Source organism: Dunckerocampus dactyliophorus, chromosome 16, assembly GCF_027744805.1.
Source record: "Dunckerocampus dactyliophorus isolate RoL2022-P2 chromosome 16, RoL_Ddac_1.1, whole genome shotgun sequence".
In the NCBI taxonomy this organism is placed as follows: domain Eukaryota; kingdom Metazoa; phylum Chordata; class Actinopteri; order Syngnathiformes; family Syngnathidae; genus Dunckerocampus; species Dunckerocampus dactyliophorus.
Genome location: NC_072834.1, coordinates 22,729,147 through 22,748,699, shown reverse-complemented (window position 1 = coordinate 22,748,699; position 19,553 = coordinate 22,729,147). Strand labels below are relative to the sequence as shown.

The 19,553-nt window shown below is 39.3% G+C and overlaps 1 protein-coding gene across 4 annotated transcripts; it reads right to left on the bottom strand.

Moving 5' to 3' along the window:
• Window positions 1-3,404: 3,404 nt before the first annotated feature.
• On the bottom strand, window positions 3,405-18,799 carry mpp1 (MAGUK p55 scaffold protein 1). 4 transcript variants are annotated; one of them, XM_054754836.1, is made up of 12 exons: window positions 18,424-18,795; window positions 12,655-12,786; window positions 12,492-12,570; window positions 12,262-12,347; window positions 10,859-10,927; window positions 8,627-8,823; window positions 7,172-7,275; window positions 7,029-7,109; window positions 6,095-6,175; window positions 5,795-5,997; window positions 4,193-4,267; window positions 3,405-4,117 (listed from the first exon to the last, which is right to left on the bottom strand). In XM_054754836.1, the coding sequence occupies exons 1-12, from the start codon at window positions 18,544-18,546 to the stop codon at window positions 3,941-3,943; spliced, it is 1,407 nt and encodes a 468-aa protein (XP_054610811.1). In that variant the 5' UTR covers window positions 18,547-18,795; the 3' UTR covers window positions 3,405-3,940. The 4 variants fall into 4 exon arrangements, with proteins under 4 accessions (XP_054610811.1, XP_054610812.1, XP_054610809.1 ...); XM_054754837.1 differs by having other exon boundaries at window positions 12,655-12,783; window positions 18,424-18,794; XM_054754834.1 differs by having other exon boundaries at window positions 3,405-4,267; window positions 18,424-18,799.
• Window positions 18,800-19,553: the final 754 nt, after the last annotated feature.

Below are 19,553 nucleotides of genomic sequence, written 5' to 3'. Positions count from 1 at the left end.
TATTATTTGTAGTCGATTAATCTGAAGCTTTTTGTTCCGTTTAATGAAGTAATCGGTTATGCCCCAGATGGACCAAATCAATATGAACCAAACACGAACAGTGAGTGGTTTGGTCCGCAACATAGCAGAAAAGAGGCAAAAATATCCATCGGTGTTTTCCAAAGTTAAAGCTAAAGCTGATGTGTGAATATCTTGCTTTGTCTAGATAATAGTTAATGACTAAGGAAATTCAAAAAATATTCACATTTGAGAGGCTGAAATCAGAGGATATTTTCATTTTTAAATTAAAAAAAAAAGATGAATCAAATACCAAAGTAAAGTAATTTGTAAACAGTAAAAGTTATGATCAAACAGTATCAGGTCCTTGCTTGTACAACCATCAGTTTCCAGTTCCACATTGGGCACACTGAAGATATCCAACCATCCATTTTCTATGCCGCTTCTCCTCATTAGGGTTGCAGGGGTATGCTGGAGCCTATCCCAGCTGACTTTGGGTGACAGGCGGGGTACACCCTGGACCCAGCCAATCACAGCACTCTGTAGATCTGTCCCACAAAATTAATAAAAACTGTGAAGCACGGAACCAGTGATGAGAAATACAATAGGTTGTACGATATCATATATTATACGCGAGGCCGGATTATGTACTCGGCTGCACGGTGACCTAGTGGTAAGCATGTCGGCCTTACAGACATGCTCCCACAGTTGAAAAACTAAAATGTAGCAACTTTTATGGAATCATAGAAAGGTTAGCCTTGGAGAAATATTCTGTTCAATTCAGTGTAAACTCTGTGAAAATATATTGATAAATGAATCACGCTGTTTCGTGGTTGAATATGGCCCTTTATTAGGCAAAAGATAACTAACGTGCCTATTTCTTGTCTGAATGAAGCATTTTCCAGTATAAGAATGGCTTCATGAACTAAAATACTAATTTCAGGCATTCAAAAGATGCATTCACAGACGTTGTGATGATGTGTAGTATTCTACACTGTTCACTAGGTGTCAGTGATGTTACAGACTTGAGCGCTGTAACAACAGGCTTTCATTGCAGGTTTGAATTATTTCACAACAGACACAATTAGGCCTGCCACGATAACACATTTTGCTGGTTGATAATTGTGCTACACAGTAATCGTTAATCGATGTTAACATTTTTTTTTATATTTTTCATTCATTATTGTCATGAGAGGTGTAATTCACATTTGAACCACTAGATGGTACTCAAGTATAGTGTACCTGTGTGAGCCACATTAGCTTGACACAGAAGTTGCCTGTACGTCCGTTGTTGGCTGAGTTGCAAGCTGTTGACGGTTAAAGACGTTTGAAATCAACCACGTTGTTCTTAATCCTTCACGGAAACATCACAATTGTGTGGCATAAAATGTATGCCATTTAACCGTATTGATTGGTTGCATTTCTTTTGCAATGTAGCGAGCGACACTGTCTGCGAGAGCGCACCATTTTGCAGTGTTTTGTTTAGTCAAACCTGTCTATAGCAGCCACTAAAGGGAAACGGCAAAAGTGGCTGCTATAGGCAGGTGGCCGTTATAGACAGGTTGGCGGCCATTTTGAATTTGTGCGCACACATATTAACATGTCTGTGATTAGAAGCTTTTTGTGTTTGCAGATACATATAATTATACTGTTACATGTTGACCAGTAGAGGGCACTGTGGGACTGCGGATAAAAGTTGTAAAGCACTACTAGGTTAATAAACCGCTGTTAATAAAGCGATTAAAGTGCATCGGCGACGTGAGTCTCTCCTTCCCCACAACAAGCGGCATTACAGTATTGACCAGTGCACATTGTCTCACACCAGGAAATAAACGGTGTCACTGTCTGCAACAAGCTCCAAAGAAGACGGCTTTTTTATGTGGAACAACTGACAGTTTGTGTGGATCTTGTGAATGATTGTGACTGAGCTAGGACTCAGTAATTAAAGTCTACACACGACGGCTTCATTGATTGAAAAACAAAACTTTTTTGTGCATGAAGCTTCTGCTTGAGTCGGCATTTTGGCCGCTATATGCGGTCAGATATTGACCAAGGGATACAAAATGAGTGGCCGCTTGCCGTATTAGACAGGTGACTGCTATACACAGGGTCTATAACACGCAAATTTTCTGCGGGGGATTTTTCAGTGGCCGCTATAGGCAGGTGGTCGTTGTATACAGGTGGCCGCTAAGACAGGTTTGACTGTATTTACTTTGGAGACCAAACGCTTCAGTAAGCGTTGACTGTCGGGACGAAGGCTCCGCTGCTCGAGGCACCTCCATCAATAGTTTATTTTCCCAGTTGAGAAAACTGTCCACGTTGGTCGTCGGTGTTCATGCGCTCACCTTCTTCATGCTGTTTAAACCCGGAATATTCCCGCACTGGGGCTTTTGCGTTCGCCTTAGAAACCATTGCTTCGGGGGCCTTCATTCACGTTGACGGACGCTTTCACACGAGGCTAATTTGCTGCTAGCTTGCTGCTGGCACTCTGTAGCCACTCACTAGTAGCCCCGCCTCCACAAAGAGGCTGTATGAGGTGATCGAAGGCTCTCAGTTCATTCCACTCTAGAACCAATGCCCACAGACAGATGCAGAGTCAACCCTCTTGTCATCGAGCAGATGAAACATGCATGCATACACGCACATGTCAATTTATCAAGGGCGGCATAATTATCGGCCTGTTTTTTTGTCGTCGTTCGATTAATCGATAAACGTGACTGGCCTAGGCACCAAAATATTTAAAGGAGTAGTTCTGATTTTTTGACATGAAGTTGTATGACACCCACATCAGCAGTGTAGTAATCAATGGTTGCTGGTTCCACAGCGGAAGAAGATGCGGGTAAGGCACATGTTGATGTACTTCACTGCTGATGGGGATGTCACACAACTTCATGTAAAAAAAATCTCAACTTTCCCTTTAATAAAAACACGGGCTACTGTTGCGGGCCGTAACCCACGCCAAGCTGAAACTCAACTCTGAACCCTCGACGTCACTTCCTGTCCGCCTTTCACTCAGCTCGCCTAGGGAACACATTTATAGCAACACACACCAGCATGAGTTTTGTTTTTTATTAGAATAAGAGTAATATGAGCGTAAAGGTGACTTTGGGGGTGTTTTTTCATGTCTAGAGGGTTCTGATAATGTTTATAATCATATTTAGAAGGTTGTAGACAGGTTTTTTTAATGCTCTAACTACAAAAATATTAGATTTATTAATAAGGAATCCTACTTTGTGGAAATTGACTTTATCATGGTCGTGTCTGGAACCGATTAACCGTGATAAACGAGGGACTACTGTATGTGTGCACAGTTCTAGTCTGCATGAAATACAGCAGATGCAAAATAGCTGGAATCCTAACAGGCTCTGGACAGTGTGGTTCCACACTAAAGACAGTCACACAAGCAGTTGCAACAGAGCTGGGAAATTTAATATATTTGTAAAAGTGCCTTTTAACTGCCTACTGAACGAGGTATACAATTTGAGCTGTGACAGGTCTGAAGAAGACGGGTACATGTGCTGTTCCACCAAAAACCTCGCCCTGATCTATGAACCAAAGAGATAACGACGTGGTGATGTAGTAATAAAATCCAATCACTTACAAGGGAGGATTTCATTCACAGTTGCGGTCCTGTTTTGCATGTACTCACAATACAACCATCACAAAGTTGTACGGCACCCTCAAAAGCCTTCAGCACAAATAAGTGAACAACCATATAATAAATCCCTGCTGAGGGTCTCTGCTTTCTGATATAAATCTTTCTAAATATTGCTTGTTTTTTTTCTTTTTTTAATAATGCACACATGCAAAACATCTCTGAAAATGTACCCAAAAATAAACCCATTCACATTTGGGACATCACTAACTCAGAGGTTTTGTGTAAGGAGTGATATTGCACTGCTTTCAGAAGATAACGAGATATGACGCTGGTGTCCGCCGTCCATCAGTACACCCACGAGACCGGCACCCACTGCGGTGTGGAGGTGGCCTGCTCCAGGGCCTCCTCCACGCCTTTCACGCTCTCGTCCACGTCGTTGTTGACCATAACCACGTCGAAGACGTGTCTGTATGCCGTCAGGATGGCGTCGGACTCCTTCTGGATCATCCGCAGGTTCTCCGTCTGGGGGAGACGTAACACGCGAGACCGTGAGCCGCGTGGAGTCGTGTGTAGTTTATCGGAGTACGGATGTCGTACCTGCGGAGCTGTGTTGGTGGGCGCGATGAACACCACAAGAGGAGCAAAATCAGCAGTTCGCAAGACCTTCAATGTCTGTGGAGAAATGACAAAAATGTTTGATTGCCAGGAACTGAATGCTAATTAATGAGGTCTTGAAACAATTCAGGCAAAATTGAGTGTAGCAGAGGCGCTCATGACGCACAGTAGGTGTCAGGTAGCGGTCTGAAGACGAACAGAGTTGCAGTGGAACCTCGGTTTTCGGGTAAAACTATTGCTACAAATACAGTATGTCACGATTTTCATACGCTTTGCCACTTTCGCCACTTTGCGTTTTGAATTTCAGGGCTTCACTCTGTCACGGTTTTTCAAACTAAATTCATTCATAAATCAGCGCTGTTTCGTAGTTGACTACAGCAAATTGTTAGTCTAAAAATATGTGCATTTTTAAGCAAATTTCCTGTATTCAAGCATACAAATGGCTAGATGAATAAAATACACATATAACGCATTCACAAGACACATTCTAAGACGTGAGATGTCGTATTGTACACTGGTCACTAGGTGTCAGTAATGTTACGTTGATGAGACAATAGCCACCAGGAAATATGCTGCTGTCCAGAAAAAGACACACACGTTAGCATTGGGAGAGTTCCTTCCCAATGCTAATGTGTGAGTCTACGTTATGTCTTATTTATGTCTAACATGTCTTATTTTCTCTTATTGTGCCTATACTATATTGGGTAAGAGGAGTGTAAATGTGACTATAGGGGTGTTATTTCATGTCTAGAGGGCTCTAATAATGTTAAAAAACGTATTTAGAAGGTGGTAAACAGGTTCTCTATGCTCTAACTACCAAAATATTCCATTTATAAATAAGGAATCCTACTTCTCTTGTTTTTCTATTGGCCATTCAGCACATTAAAAAAAAATCATAATTTCACAAGAAACCTAAAAAAACCCCAGCAAAAATGGAAAAACATCAACAAGAATAAAGTCAAATTATTAAAATTAAAAATCTGTGTTCTAACAAGAAAAAAAAGTTGTAATTTCACAATTTTATGTGGAAAAAGAATGTCATTTTAGTAGCATAAAGTTGAAATGCTAAATAAAAAAGACGTTATTTAAAAAAAAAGTGGGACTATTATGAGAAACAAACAAAACAAAGAACAAAGTTGTAAATTAGGTGGGAGAAACAGTCTTAATATTACGGGAATAAAGTCAAAATATTATGGGAATAAAGTCATAATGTTGTCAGAACAAAATTGACAAGAAGACAGTTGAAATATGTGGAAAATTCTATTTAAAAAAAAGCTACAGCAGAAATGGTAAAATCTGCAGAAATTTTAGGAGAATAAAGTCAAAATACAGAGAGGAAAAGGCGTATTTTAACGAGAAAAAGGTTTCAATTTTCTTAGAACAAACTCGTAATACCATGAGGAAAAATAATCTCATTTTAGTGGCACAGAGTTGAACTACTAAAGAAAAATGATGTCTTTTTTGTAATATCATGAGGAACAATATTTGGAAAATGAGTTCCAATATTAGGAGAATAAAGTAACATGAATATTCCACCTGATCTTCAAAGCACATGGCATGATTTTCCTTACTAATAATGCCAACCTGCGGTTCTACGTCCAGCAGCGCAATTTTCCCCTGCTCGTGGATCTTACGAATGGTCTCCATTTTGGTACCAAACATATTTCCCTGAAAGCTGCCGTACTCCAGCAGCTCGTTGTTGGAGATGCCCTTCGTCATGGCTTCATTAGAGATGAAATAATACTCCTGCCCGTTCTCCTCATCCTTACGCTGAGCTCTGGTGGTGTCTGTATACAATAAGTACAAAAACAAGCACACACACTTGTGATGGCTTTTATAACATTTTCTTTTAGTTTTGTGTCGAAGGTGTGCTTTTCTGCTTACGCGGTACAGGGTAGGAAAATTTCTCAGGGTATTTGGTCAGCAGGGAATTTTTGATGTGGCTCCTCCCAACACCGGGGGCACCTGAAAAAACAATCATCACCATCAGCGTTTGTCAACACGACGGCTACACCGATCATAAAAAGCACAGATGCACGATGTTATTTTTCCATTCGATAACCGGTAACTTTTTTTATGTCTGCTTTTTAAAATTTAGATTGAACTGTAGTTTGTGCACACCTGGAGGCAAGAAGGACTGGAACAAATTAGGATGTGACCAAGTGTACCTATTGATTTGTCCTAATGAAATATCATGACATTACTACTAGCACATCACTACTATCAGGAGAACCAGAGTATAGAGGGGGAGGAGCCACCTGGCGTGGCCCAGCAAGGTGCATTGTAATCAGGCACACGCTCCGAGCATTTCCCCTTCGATTGCATATTGTATGTATAAAATGAAATTATAAAAGATGACTGATGAACAGATGATGATCAGAGTCACGGTGTAGCCTTTAGCCTGGTCGTCAGGCTAGCGGTAGGGGCTCGCAGGCTGCCGAAGCCGCGTCTACATGATCCACACTGCTGGCCTGTTGTAATTCCAGCCAACGATTTACCCGGATGGACGAGCCAAACAAACCTTTGAATCTCACAGCACGCAACTGTGGTGCGTTCACAAAAAAGCATCACCAGCAACGCATAACGACATAAACATGCAAACATTGCGGGCTTTCGAACAGAAAAATGAATATTTTCACCAAAAATGCTAAAATTGGCAGGGATCTTCTGTGTTTGCGCGGCATCTGACAAAAGCTATGACGTGATGCATGAGCTAGCTGTGTTGTCCAGCATTCATTCATCTATTTTTTTTTACCCTTCCCAGACAGCATTTCTCTGCTATTCCTGAGGATGTCCCGGCTGAATAAATGAAACTTACCAATGAGCACCAAGGTTTTTCGTTCGAAAGCAGGGAGCTTGACAACTTCCTCGTAGGAAATCACATCCAGCTGGTCAAAAACTGAAAGACAAACGTTTGGTTGGAGGCCAAGAGAGAGAACACCATCCCGGGGACGAACTCACTTGAGCTGTGCTTGGCCAGGTACTTGTCTTTGCACTTCTTTTTCTTTCCAAATGGGCTCCAGGACTGACTGCCCTCCTTGCCGTTGCTTTTACTTGCCACCCTCCTGCAGGGCCAAGACAAAAAAAAAAAATCCTCATCATTTGTGTGGTCTATCTGTGCAAATCTGGCAACACAATGTATGAATAATAAAACCAGCATTATTCTGCAGTGGAAGCTTGACAGGGGGGCTCATGCAGGGGTGTCCTCATTCTAAAAATATCATTGAACAATTCATCAAACATTGAAAGATGAACAAAGTTGTAATCTAATGAGAAAAAGTCATAATTGTATGCTAATAACGTCGTAACGTTATGAGGAAAAGTAACGTAATTTTGGTAGCATACAGTTGAAATATTAAAGAAAAAACACATAATATGAGGAAACAAGCAAAAGTTGTCATTTTTGGGAAATTAGGTTGCGAAAAAAGTTCTAATGTTACGAGAATAAAGTCAAAATATTCTGGCAATAAAGACATTTACAAGAAGAAAGTTTAAATAGTTGGAAAATCTAAAGAAACATGAACAGCAAAAATTTTTAAAAACAGCTGTAGTTTTACCAAATACTGTAAAGTCCAAATATTAATAGAAAAAAATCATTCTAATGAGAAAAAAGTCTTAATTTCACGGGAATAACGTTGTAATATTATGAGAAAAAACAACACCATTTTAGTAGCATAAGGTTCAAATATTAAAGAAAAAAAGACTTTTAAAAAGAATGTAATATTATGAGAAATAAACAAAACTAGATAAAATTGCAATTTCTGGAAAATTAGGTTGTGGAAAAAGTTATAATATTATGGGAATAAAGTCAAAAATATTACGTTGGAAAATAATAAAAAACATCAGAAATGTAAAAAGCCATGTTGAAGAAAAAGTTATAATATTATGGAAATAAAGTCCAAATATTATGGCACTAAAGTCATAATATTACGATAAGAACATTGACAAGAAAGTTGAAATAGTTGATCAATTAAAAAAAACATCAAAAACAAAAGCAGAAATGGAAAAAACACCTGTAACAAAAATAATGTCAAAATATTACGAGAAAACGTCGAAATTTTAGGAGAATAAACTTGTAATATTATGAGGAGAAATAATGTCATTTTAGTATCTTAGAGTTGAAATGTTAAAGAAAAAAAGATACTGTTTTTTGAAAGCCGTAATGTTACGGGAAACAAACAAAACTCAATAAAATCCTAATTTTTGGAAAATTAGGCTGAGGAAAAAGTTGTAATATTATTGGGATGAAGTCAAAATAGTGACCAGGAAATCAATTTCTTTTGAAAGTGTGTAAATAAGTGATTGGGGGGCTCTGGACATTTTGGTTCATCCTCACACACACATACACAATCTGTCGGGGAATGATAGGAGTATCGATCTGTCCGTCAAAAAAGTGATAGAAAGTCATCAGGCAACCATTCTTGGAGCTCTGGCGATGGTATGAGTCCAGCAAAGTTGGCGGCGCTGCTCTCCACGGTGCCCTGCCACCAGTTGGGATCCTGCTTGTTGATGATTTGGATGATGTCGCCGGTTTGAAAACGCAGCCCCGCCTCTTTGCACGGGATGAGCTCATCCGTGGAGGGGTCGTAGTTGAACTGAGCCCTCATGTATGTCTGCAAGGGAGAGCGGAGCGCACACACAGAGTGTTTTCGTTGCGTTCCAAAATGTCATCAGTCATTGACACATTTTCTTACAATGCAAACTTATGCACAGTTGCAGCCAAAGGTTCTGGCAGTGACGCAGCATTTGTGTATTTGGTATATCTGGTCACTTTGCTCCTATGTTGCTGTAATGACTTTTATGTTTTATCAACTACAGTCATCCTCGCCACTTCCTGCTTCCAATTTGGCAAGACAGACAATTATTGGTCCTAAAATATGTATGCTTGAGCAAATTTGACATATTTTGGGCCTAAATAAAGCATTTTCAAGCATAAAAATGGCAAAAACCAGGGGTGTCCAAACTTCACGTGTAGATATGGTCAGAAGTTACATAGAGTCATGGAAAAAATGATGAGACCACCCTTGTTTCTTCAGTTTATTGGTCCATTTTAATGCCTGGTCCAACTAAAGGTGCATTTGTTTGGACAAATATAATGATGATGACTAATATAGCTCATAAGAGTTGAATTTCAGAGCTGATGTCGAGCAACTTCCATGCTTTTCTTGATAAAAAACAACATCATTTAGGTCTTAAATGGCATTGTACTGCCAAAACATTGAACTCTTATGAGCTATTTTTGTTGTCATTGTTATACAATATTTGTCCAAACAAAAGGTGCCTTTAGTTGTATCAGGCATTCAAATGAACAAGACACTGAAGAAACAAGGGTGATCAAATCATTGTTTCCAAGACTGTATGTATTTCAAGAAAAAAGTATATTATTGGTATCAACTTGGGTCTTTGCTTTTTTTTTTCTCCACAATTTTGCTGTTTTTTTTTTTTTTTATTTCCCAAATAGTTCAACTTTCTTCTCAAATAATCCTCATACGTATGTGATCTATTTGTTTGAATTCCTGTAATATTTGGACTTTGTTCCCATATTATAACTTTTTTCCCAACCTAATTCCAAAATGACTATTTTTATTTTGTTTTTTGTCATGATTCTACAACTTTAAAAACAAAACATTTTTTTTTTTTTAAATGATCTCAGAACAGGCACAATCATCCCTATGATGTCACTTCCTGTCTGGACACCCCCCCACTCCACCCTCCGCTAGCACATTTACAGCAACACACACCAGCACACGTCTTATTTATGTCTTATTTTCTCTTATTATGTCTCCCCGCGACCCTAATGAGGAGAAGCGGTATAGAAAATGGATGGATGGAGTGTAAAAGTGACTATAGGGGTGTTAGCTCATGTCTAGAGGGCTCTGATAATGTTAAAAGCATATTTAGAAGGCCGTAAACAGGTTTTCTGTGCTCTAAGTACAAAAATATTCCAACCAATTAGCCGCGGTGAAGGTGGGATGGCCACAACTGTGCGTTTAGCAGCCACACAGCGATATCAGCATACGCAATCAGGATCCAGTTTATAGCTGTGCTTGTAGTTCTGCACTGAATCACACTGAGAGGCTTTTCTGTGGCCAAATGATTAGGAACGCTTCTCGGTATGATTCATTGAAAAGTGCACCGTGCGGGCTGCCAAAGGTCACATTTATGAAGGGTAAAGGGTCATGGAGGTTAGCGGCTAAGTCATAAACATTTGTGGTTATTGCTATTGGAGAAAAAAGTAAAAGTAATCCAAGACTAGAAGCTTTAATGGGGGCTGCCATCACTGGAAACACACAAGCAAGTGTGCTAAATGTTCAAATTAGATGTAAAAAGGACATCAGTTTTAATGAAACATACTGTAATATATGAGTAATATGCTGGGGTGTCATGTGGTGCGATGACCAGCAGATGGCAGAATGAAACCCACTACCATTGTGTTTCACAGTCAAACTAGAAAAGCTCCATTGATCTTTATTCATTACTCTTATGCTCATTTTATAATCACCTTGGATGTTCATTGAGATTCACCTAGCACGGAAAAATACATGATTTAAAATAAACAGTACAAAAGATAGCAAAGTCATTTTTAAAAAAATGGTGATTTATACCATTTTTCTTCACACAATCCAAATTCATGCTGAATGCAATTACCTCGCAGGCTTTGGATCGACTCCTCTGGTTAGAAATGATCTTCATTGTGACTAATCCGTTGGTTTCTTTCTGTAGGGTTAAACAATGGTTCAGTTAGACACGCGGGATGGAAAGATGCAGCGGAACCTCGGTTTTCGTACACTGTCCGCGGAATGGAGCAGCTCAGCCTCTGTAAAGAACGGATGGTGGTTCTTTTAGAGCGGAGACACTGTAGACCAGGGGTTCTCGAATGATTTCAACCTGGGACCCGACCTGGGATTTTCCAGTGGTCATTAAGTTGCGGCCCACTTATTTTTTGTTGTTTGTATTATTTTGTACACTTTTATTACAGTCTTTTCACATTTTTATTTATTTCTATTATTTTTACGCCTTTATTGAATTGTTGTGTTATTATTATTTTCACACTTTTATTTAAGTCATTTTTATTTATTTTTTGTTTTCTTGTACGCTTTTGTAACTTTTATTTGTATTATTTGTTTACATGTTTAAGTCATTTTTAATTTTTATTTATTGCTCTGATTTTTCTGCCTGTAAGTCATTATATATACACATTACTGTTTCTGTCATTTGTAAAAAAAATTTAAGGCATTTTTATTAATTTTTAGTTACTATTTTACTCTTACAATGTATTTTTATTTTTAGACTTTGTTTTGCGTTTTTATTTAAGTCACTGTTATTTTGATTTAATTTTCATTATTTTTACACTTTTAAGTCATTCTTGTTTTTTTCTATTATTTTTTTATGCTTTTATTTGAATCATTTTTATTATTCTTTATGTTTTTATTCAAGTCATTTTTATTTTTTACATTTGTATTTCTTTTTTTTGCACTTTTGCGTTATTTTTATTACTGATTTTTACACTTTTATTTAAGTCATTTTTATTGTATAGTTAGTTATTTATGCCTTCATACGTTACATATTATATATATATATATATATATATATATATATATAATAGATATTGATATTTTGTATATTTTTAAGACAAACCAAGCAAATGGAAAGATTAGTACACAATGTCCAAACTGCGTTTCAGAGGAATTTGTTACAGCATTTTGTTAAGAAGCTGAGGAGGGAGATGACTAAAATATTACTCAATTTGACTTCAAAACAAGTCATACATGACTTGCTGCCCCAGAATGGATCGGCGACCCACCAGTTGAGAGCCACTGCTATAGACAGATCCCTGGCCAGGAATCCTTTACTATGTGCATGTGGGTGCTTTATTCCTTCATAAAACTCCCTTTCTGTCTCCTTCCTTCCTCCTTTCAAGCACTGCACCCTGCGTGCGTTCAAGCGCACTGCGTATTTGTGTTAGAGGAAAGTTGCATTTCATGAGGACAACGGAGGTTCTGCTGTATATATTTTGGAAATAAGTGTCTGAATTCAAGGTGTTGACATACCAGGATCTTTTGGAGCTGATCTACTGTTTGATTAGTCACACTTTTCCCATTGATTTCTGCGATCTCGTCGCCTTCATGTAAGGATCCTGGAAAAAGGAAGGAGTGTAACACTTGAATGCGCGTTGACCTGAAGTGAGGTTGGGGCAGGAAAAAAGTTGAATAAACGGCAAATGTACAAGAAAACATCCGCGTGGCTCAAACCACACCCCACCGGCGCCTTAATGTGTTACCTTGTCTGTGTATCAAGCCCCCGTGCAATATTCTGGCCACGGTGCACCGTTGTTTGTCGTTCATTTTCAGAGTGACGCCCTGCAGATAAGAAGAGACAGATAAGAGAAGAAGAAGCGACGTGAGGGGACGCCACTGTGGGGGGAGAAAAAAAACGGGGTGTACCATCGGCTCTGAGGGGTTCTTTTCAAACGCCACTTCTTTCATCTTGGTCAGCTCGGTGCCGTTCATGTATTTGGCGCTTCCGTTGGTGTAAACCTCCGCCCCTTTGCTCTCCAAGCTTTGCATAACTACCTGCTTAACAAAACAAACAAACAAAAAAAAAATTAACATAATACGTGAAAGCAAAATGAGGACATTTTCCTACGAGCTACAAAGAAAGCTTTCTGCTAATTGCCAGTCTTTCATTTGTAGATCCAACACATGCTGGAGGTTGAAAATTAACCCGACATTATAACGGCTCATTAAACACGTCCACCGATTTGGCCCGACAGGTTCGTGTGGTCATGGATACCGCACAGACTCATCAAGGGATCCGCTCAAAGAGCAGCAGCAAAGGCAGATTACGGTATGTTAGGGGTTATTTGCAAATATGTTGTTACTAGACAGTATGGGCGTGCAAACGTGAGGTCAGAGATGGACTTTTGCGTTTTTGATGAACTCGATAAAAGCGGAAAATGTCTTCCTTGAATTCCTTACAAAGTGCAAACAAGGAGGCTTTCCATCAAACGATTCTAATGGGGGCAAAGGCACTGCCGAGACCTGCTTTGTATTTTAATTAGGGCTGTCAAATAAGATTAATCACAGTTTTCAAATGAATTAATCATTATTAATCACCATTTGCAACTACAGTGGTGTGAAAAAGTGTTTGCCCCCTTCCTGATTTCTTGATTTCAAAATTGCATTTTGTTTGGTGATCTGAAAAACAAAAAACAAAAAAAAAAAAAAAAGAAATCAGGAAGGGGGAAAACACTTTTTCACACCACTGTATATCGGAAATATGCCATATTTTTTTACTGCTTTTTATAACAAAAAGACGAATGACAGGACAAGATTATATACTGTATACGTCGTTCAAATTTTGCGGCTGCACTCGATCACAATTTTTCGAAATAAATTAATGATAAATTATCGCTGGATGTTATTCGCAGCTATTATTAGTAAAAAATGTTTAAGCAATTTTATTTTCTATGTAAATTAACTCATACAATCCCAGCCATTTTTCAAAAGACAACCCCTTCAGTAGCGGCCATTCTGGCCATTTTTCAAGGCACAGAATATTGTGTTCTATGGCTATATAAACACAGAACCTACCAGAAAAAAAACCTTTGTTTCTACCTTTTTCCGTTCTTTTTTTCCTCGTGTGTGTGTGCACGTGCATGCGTTAAAGCTTCCCTACAATGCATGACCTTCTGCATGCTACACTCCTCCCCTGCTGAGATCTTATCAAATGGTGCCATGCTGCTACGGTAAGCCCTCGTTTATCGCAGTTAATTGGTTTCAGACCCTGAATTTCCGTAAAGTAGGATTCCTTATTTATAAACAGAATATTTTCATACTTAAAGCATAGAAAACCTGCCCTCTAGACATGAAATAACACCCCTATAGTCACTTGCACACTCCTATTACACAATATTGTAGACATAATAACAAATAAGACTGAAATATGACTGTGTGTTGCTGTAAATGTGTTCCTGTGTTGGACAGGAAGTGACGTCAGGGGTTCAGAATTGGGTTTTAACTATGCATAGGTTACGGCCGCAACAGTAGGCCATGTCAGGGATTACTGTGCCTGTTGCGAGTTCCTTCAAACCTGCAACAAAAGCCTGTTGTTCCGGCGATCAAGTCTGGTGCAGTAACATTACTGACACCTAGTGACCAGTGTAGAATACTACAAAACATCACGACGTCTGTGAATGAGTCTTTTGAATGACTTGTATTTGTATTTTACTTCATTTAGCCACTTTTATGCTTGAAAATGTTTAATTAAGGCATAAAAATGTAAAATGTGCATAATTTTTGACTAATAATAGGCCGTATTGAACAACAAAACGCTGTGTGCAACATAAAACTCGTTCAATGAGGGTTTCACGGAAGGGTATCAGGGGAAAGATATTTTCAGCATGTCAAGAGATGAAATGACATCCCATGAGAGAAGGAATCTCACTGTAGATAAAACAACCAAAGTCGTAAAACTCCTTCATCCAGTACAGAAAAACATCTTTGTGGTACAAAAAGGCAGGAACAACATGAGCAAACCACTCAACCTTGGGAATGTCCTCCAGTTTTTCTCCGCGCATGAAGCAACGGAAAGGAAAAGTGTTGTTTTTCAGCAGTGTGTTGTTGATATGGACAAAAATATTTCTGCATATTTCCCCCCCCCAGTATGCTCCTTCGCAATCCAGTCACGTGACTCAAGGCTTTGACGGGGTCAGCGGGGCCTTTGTGAATGCCAGTGTTAGGTGGGGAGGAGATTAGTCTGGCTGGTTGGTTGCAGGACGATGAGCATTGAAATCAAACTCATCTGGACATGAAAGACATTTTACGATAAGACATGTTAACTAGATGAGGCAATTGCAACCGCTGGGGATCGAACCAGCAACCATCAGGTCGGCAGACAACCACTCTACGGGCTAAGCCGTTCCAGCGTACATAATAAGCAGAACGTTTCATGTAACATGGAAAAACATCAGAAAAATATCATAGAACATGTAGGAATTTTTAGGAAAAGTCCTGATAGATAGCCCACATGTCCTGAATGAGCTGGACATTTTGAAATCGGGATGTTTTGAAGCGGTTAAGAAATGTGGGAGTAGTTATCGGACAAAAAAAACAAACAAACAAAAACACGGCGGAATTGAAATGTTGGAATGTAAAAATTGTTGAAATGTATAAAAGACACGAGGACTGAGCATCAACAACCCAACCCTGCTTCCTGAGCCATGTCACCCAGAACATGTAAAACGATTTTCCACCAGTAGGAGGCGGCATTTAATTTGTCTATTCCTTTTTAGCAGACTGAAAATGGCGGAATGTGAAATGTCAGCAAATAAAACCGGTAATGTCAAACGTAAAATGTTTTTTTCACCAGTAGGGGGCGCCATTTAATTTGGCCATTTGTTTTTTAGCAGACTAAAAAATGGCAGAATTTAAATGTTGGCAAGTTAAAATGCAGACTGAATGTTGAAATGTAGAATTAAGTTGAATGATCACGCGAGGACTTGAAATCGAACCAGCAACCATCGGCTTGGGGAAACGGCCAATCTAGCACTTGAGCCATGTCAGCCTGTAGAATGAATACGGTAAGTGGAATGTTACAGTAACAGAAAATGGAACATTATTTTCCACCAGTAGGGGGCGACATTTAATTTGTCTATTTGTTTTTAGCCGCTGAATTTGAAATGTTGGCAAGTAAACATAAAGACCGAAAGTTGAAGTGTATAATTAATTTGAATGATTATGCGAGGACTTGGAATCGAACCAGCAACCATCGGCCTGGGGAAACGGCCAATCTAGCATTTGAGCCATGTCGAATGTAGAAAAAATAAGTGGAATGTTACAGAAACAGAAAATGGAAAATGATTTTACACCATTAGGGGGCGCCATTTAACTTGGCCATTTATTTTTTAGCAGACTAAAAAACGGCGGAATTTAAATGTTGGCAAGTAAACATGAAGACCGAACGCTGAGATGTATAATTAATTTGAATGATTACGTGAGGACTTGGAAGTGAACCAGCAACCATCGGCTTGGGGAAACGGCCAATCTAGCAGCCGAGCCATGTCACCCTGTAGAATAAATGTAATGTAATGGAATTGGTCTGGGGGACGACAAATAAATTGCCCATTCATTTTCAATGGGGAAACTGTCTAAGAAAATCTGAAATTACAGTAAATGTGAGAACTGTGAGATAGCCAACGTGGCCCGAACATTTTGATGCTGGATCGGTTGAGAAACGGTAGGACAGGAAGAAGTAGAGGTGTAAATGGATGAAAAGTGCTGTAGAACTTTTTAACACTTACTTTCTAATTGAATCCAAAGTAGGACAGGAATCTGTTAAGTCTCTGTGATAAACGCCGGTCCGACACTCCTCCCCTTGTCATGGTTTTAGCATATGTAGAGTCGCTTAGTCGGCAAATAAACAGCCCCCGAGTGTCACCCTTGATCGACATTGCACTCAGCAGCGTCACCGTGAAGGCCTTTTACTCACCACGTCAGCATTAAGCAGGAGACCAAAGTGCTGATGTCGGGGGAAAAGTTTCCTTCCTTCTGTAGCGCACTGCTGACTTCTCACTTTTGTGGTTCGTTTGAACACGTTTGGAGACTTTGTTTATTCACAACACTTCTTATAATCACTGCAATGTAGTATAGTACGCTAAGAGGGTACCTACGAAAAGAACGTTGCCCCCGGTTAGCGTCTTTTTCAGTTGCCGTCGAAAATATACGTCAAAATTTTGCCGCCGTTGACGTACATTTTCCGCATTGGCGGGCGCACGTCTCCTACTGTGTTTTTCATGTGTTTGCTTTTTTTAATCACAAAACATCCTTGTAGCAGTCTATTAGCTTGCTAATCCATGGGAACAGGAAGTCAGCTCCGTCGCCCGCCTGTGATGTCATCAGCAGTTGACTCTGGCCAGCTGACACGGTTACGCCACAAGTCGTGGCTTTTCTTTTGATCACGCCTGCAAAATAACCCTCGCAATGGGGCCAAAGAAAGTTGCGAGTGGCAGCATTTTGATAAAGAAGGTGAGAAAACACTTTTGAATTCAAGAAAAATGACTCTTAGCAAAACAGGAAGGTGGTGTCCGAGTGGATTTTGCTGCCACGTCGACGTCTTTGTCAACAATCACGAATTCAATGAAGGTCAAACGTTACGTTACATTTTGATTTATCCCATTCATTCCTCATTTTGAATTGTTTTATGGGAAAAAAAATTATTCGAATAGAGTAGAGTAGAGTTTCTGGAACAGATTAATGACGCTAAGGTCCAATTGTGTTAGTGTGACCTTTTTCCACTTACATTACACTTTCTTTTGCTCAATTTTTGTTTTTATTTTACAAATATTTCAATTATCTGCTTGTATTTTTCTCTCTCTGAATATTCTGTCTTTATTCCCGTAATATTTTTACTTTGTTCTCGCAATATTATGACTTTCCCCCCCGACTTTGCCCCCCAACGTAATTTTCCCAAAATTGCAACTTCCTTCTTTGTTTTGTTTGCTTTTCATCATGTTACGACTTAAAAAATATCTCCTTAATAGTCCAACTTTACGCTTCTAAATTAGGCTTCTTCTTTATTATACCTCTCAATTTTGATGTTACAACTATTTGAACTCTACTCAACATTTTTTTCTCTCAAAATATTGTGACTTTATTTCTGTAATATTTTGACTTTATTCGTTATTATAGTCTTTATTATAGCATTTAAATGATTTCTCTCGTAATATTCTGACTTTATTCCCACCCTAATTTTCAAAAAAATTAAAAAAAGAAATGTTTGTAGTTTTACAGCTTTTTTTCCTCTTAATATTATTATTTACCTTAGACAATATGGTCCAATGTGATGTAATAAACAAGCAGCATGGCCTTAAGTGCAAAACAGCACTGCAATATTGTACAGTGGCTGATGAGAAAGCAGATTTCTGCTGTTTAAGCTGCCACAGGATGTCTGCATGAAGTGGATCAGCCATGTCTGCTGGATCCAGTTGGATCCACAGCAGTGGTGACTCAGCTTTCGAGCCCCTCTGGTTTATTTAGCAGTGCATTCAAATCGACTAAAAATAACGCGCTTCGCATTACTAAACAGACGCCGATGTGTTATGAAATCGTCTGTGTTTTGGAGAGGAAAACAACAACGGTGCTGTCATAGCCTCGCTTCCCGGAAGCAGAAGAATCCGAGTGTTTGTGTTTAAAAGGTAAAAAGCGACAACTTACCTTGTCAGACTTTGGTTTGTTTTGAAGGAGCTGCTCCAGGTAGAGATCGGAGAGGGCTGACCGGGCAGAGTTCACAGGCTCCAGGATGAGAGCCGGTTCGTTTTTATTGGATTTTAACGTCATCTTTCCGGTGAACCTACAAAATCATGTGAACCCGATTCGCAACCCACCCACCCCCGCCCCCGTCCACTACGCCTCCTCCGTGCAAGGTCCGCAAGAGGAAAAGAAAAAAAATGCTTCTTGATAGTAAAGTGCTGATGATATGATGTCAGTGAGATAAAGAGAAGGTCCAAGGTTTCTGGTCGGCAGCAGGTGATCTAAATAAGATCCACTGCGGGGACACCGCTGACAAAGCAAGTAAACAGGGGCAGGCTCGTGCTGCCTTCAAGGGCTTACCACAAGATCCAACATTCAAGCGCTCAATACTTCATAGTCATTTGTTTCTTTTTGGAAATAAATTAAAGGAAATAAGACGTTTGTTTGTATTCGGTACTAATTGCTTAAGGTATTCCTTTGGTGTTTGATGATTGCACATGTTTTCGTGACACGTAAGGTTCATATTGTTGCAACTCTTACTACGGAACTCTTACTACGGTGGCCGATAGGTGCACATACGCAGAAACACCGCTGTATCGACCAGCTTACCTTTACAAAAGCGAGCGATATTATGTCATTAATAGTGATGCAACTAACCACACAATGTGAAATTAAATGCACATGCTACACTGTGTAACGAAATCTCAGGTAAGTGCAGTTGTACACCGAGGAAAAAACACAATAATAACCATATTGGCGAATGGATGTTACAACTCCGAGTGAACATGAATGCAGCACGCCGCAGCGCTCTTTGCAGGGAGGGCTGCGCTATCCAGGAAGCGCTGGAGGTGATATCGCTTACATTCAACAACTGGCAAAGTTACTTCAAATGGAGGAACTGAAATAAATAAAAGAGGAAATACATAGGTAAGGCAGTAAAATGGACACAAACAGTCTAATAGACAAATTAGTACGCCATATATAATTAGTAATGCCTTGATTTGAGAACACAAGTAGATCAAACTGAGATGAACATTGTAATCGAAAAAGTCAATAAAGACGATATGTGATATATACATATATTTTCCCATAGG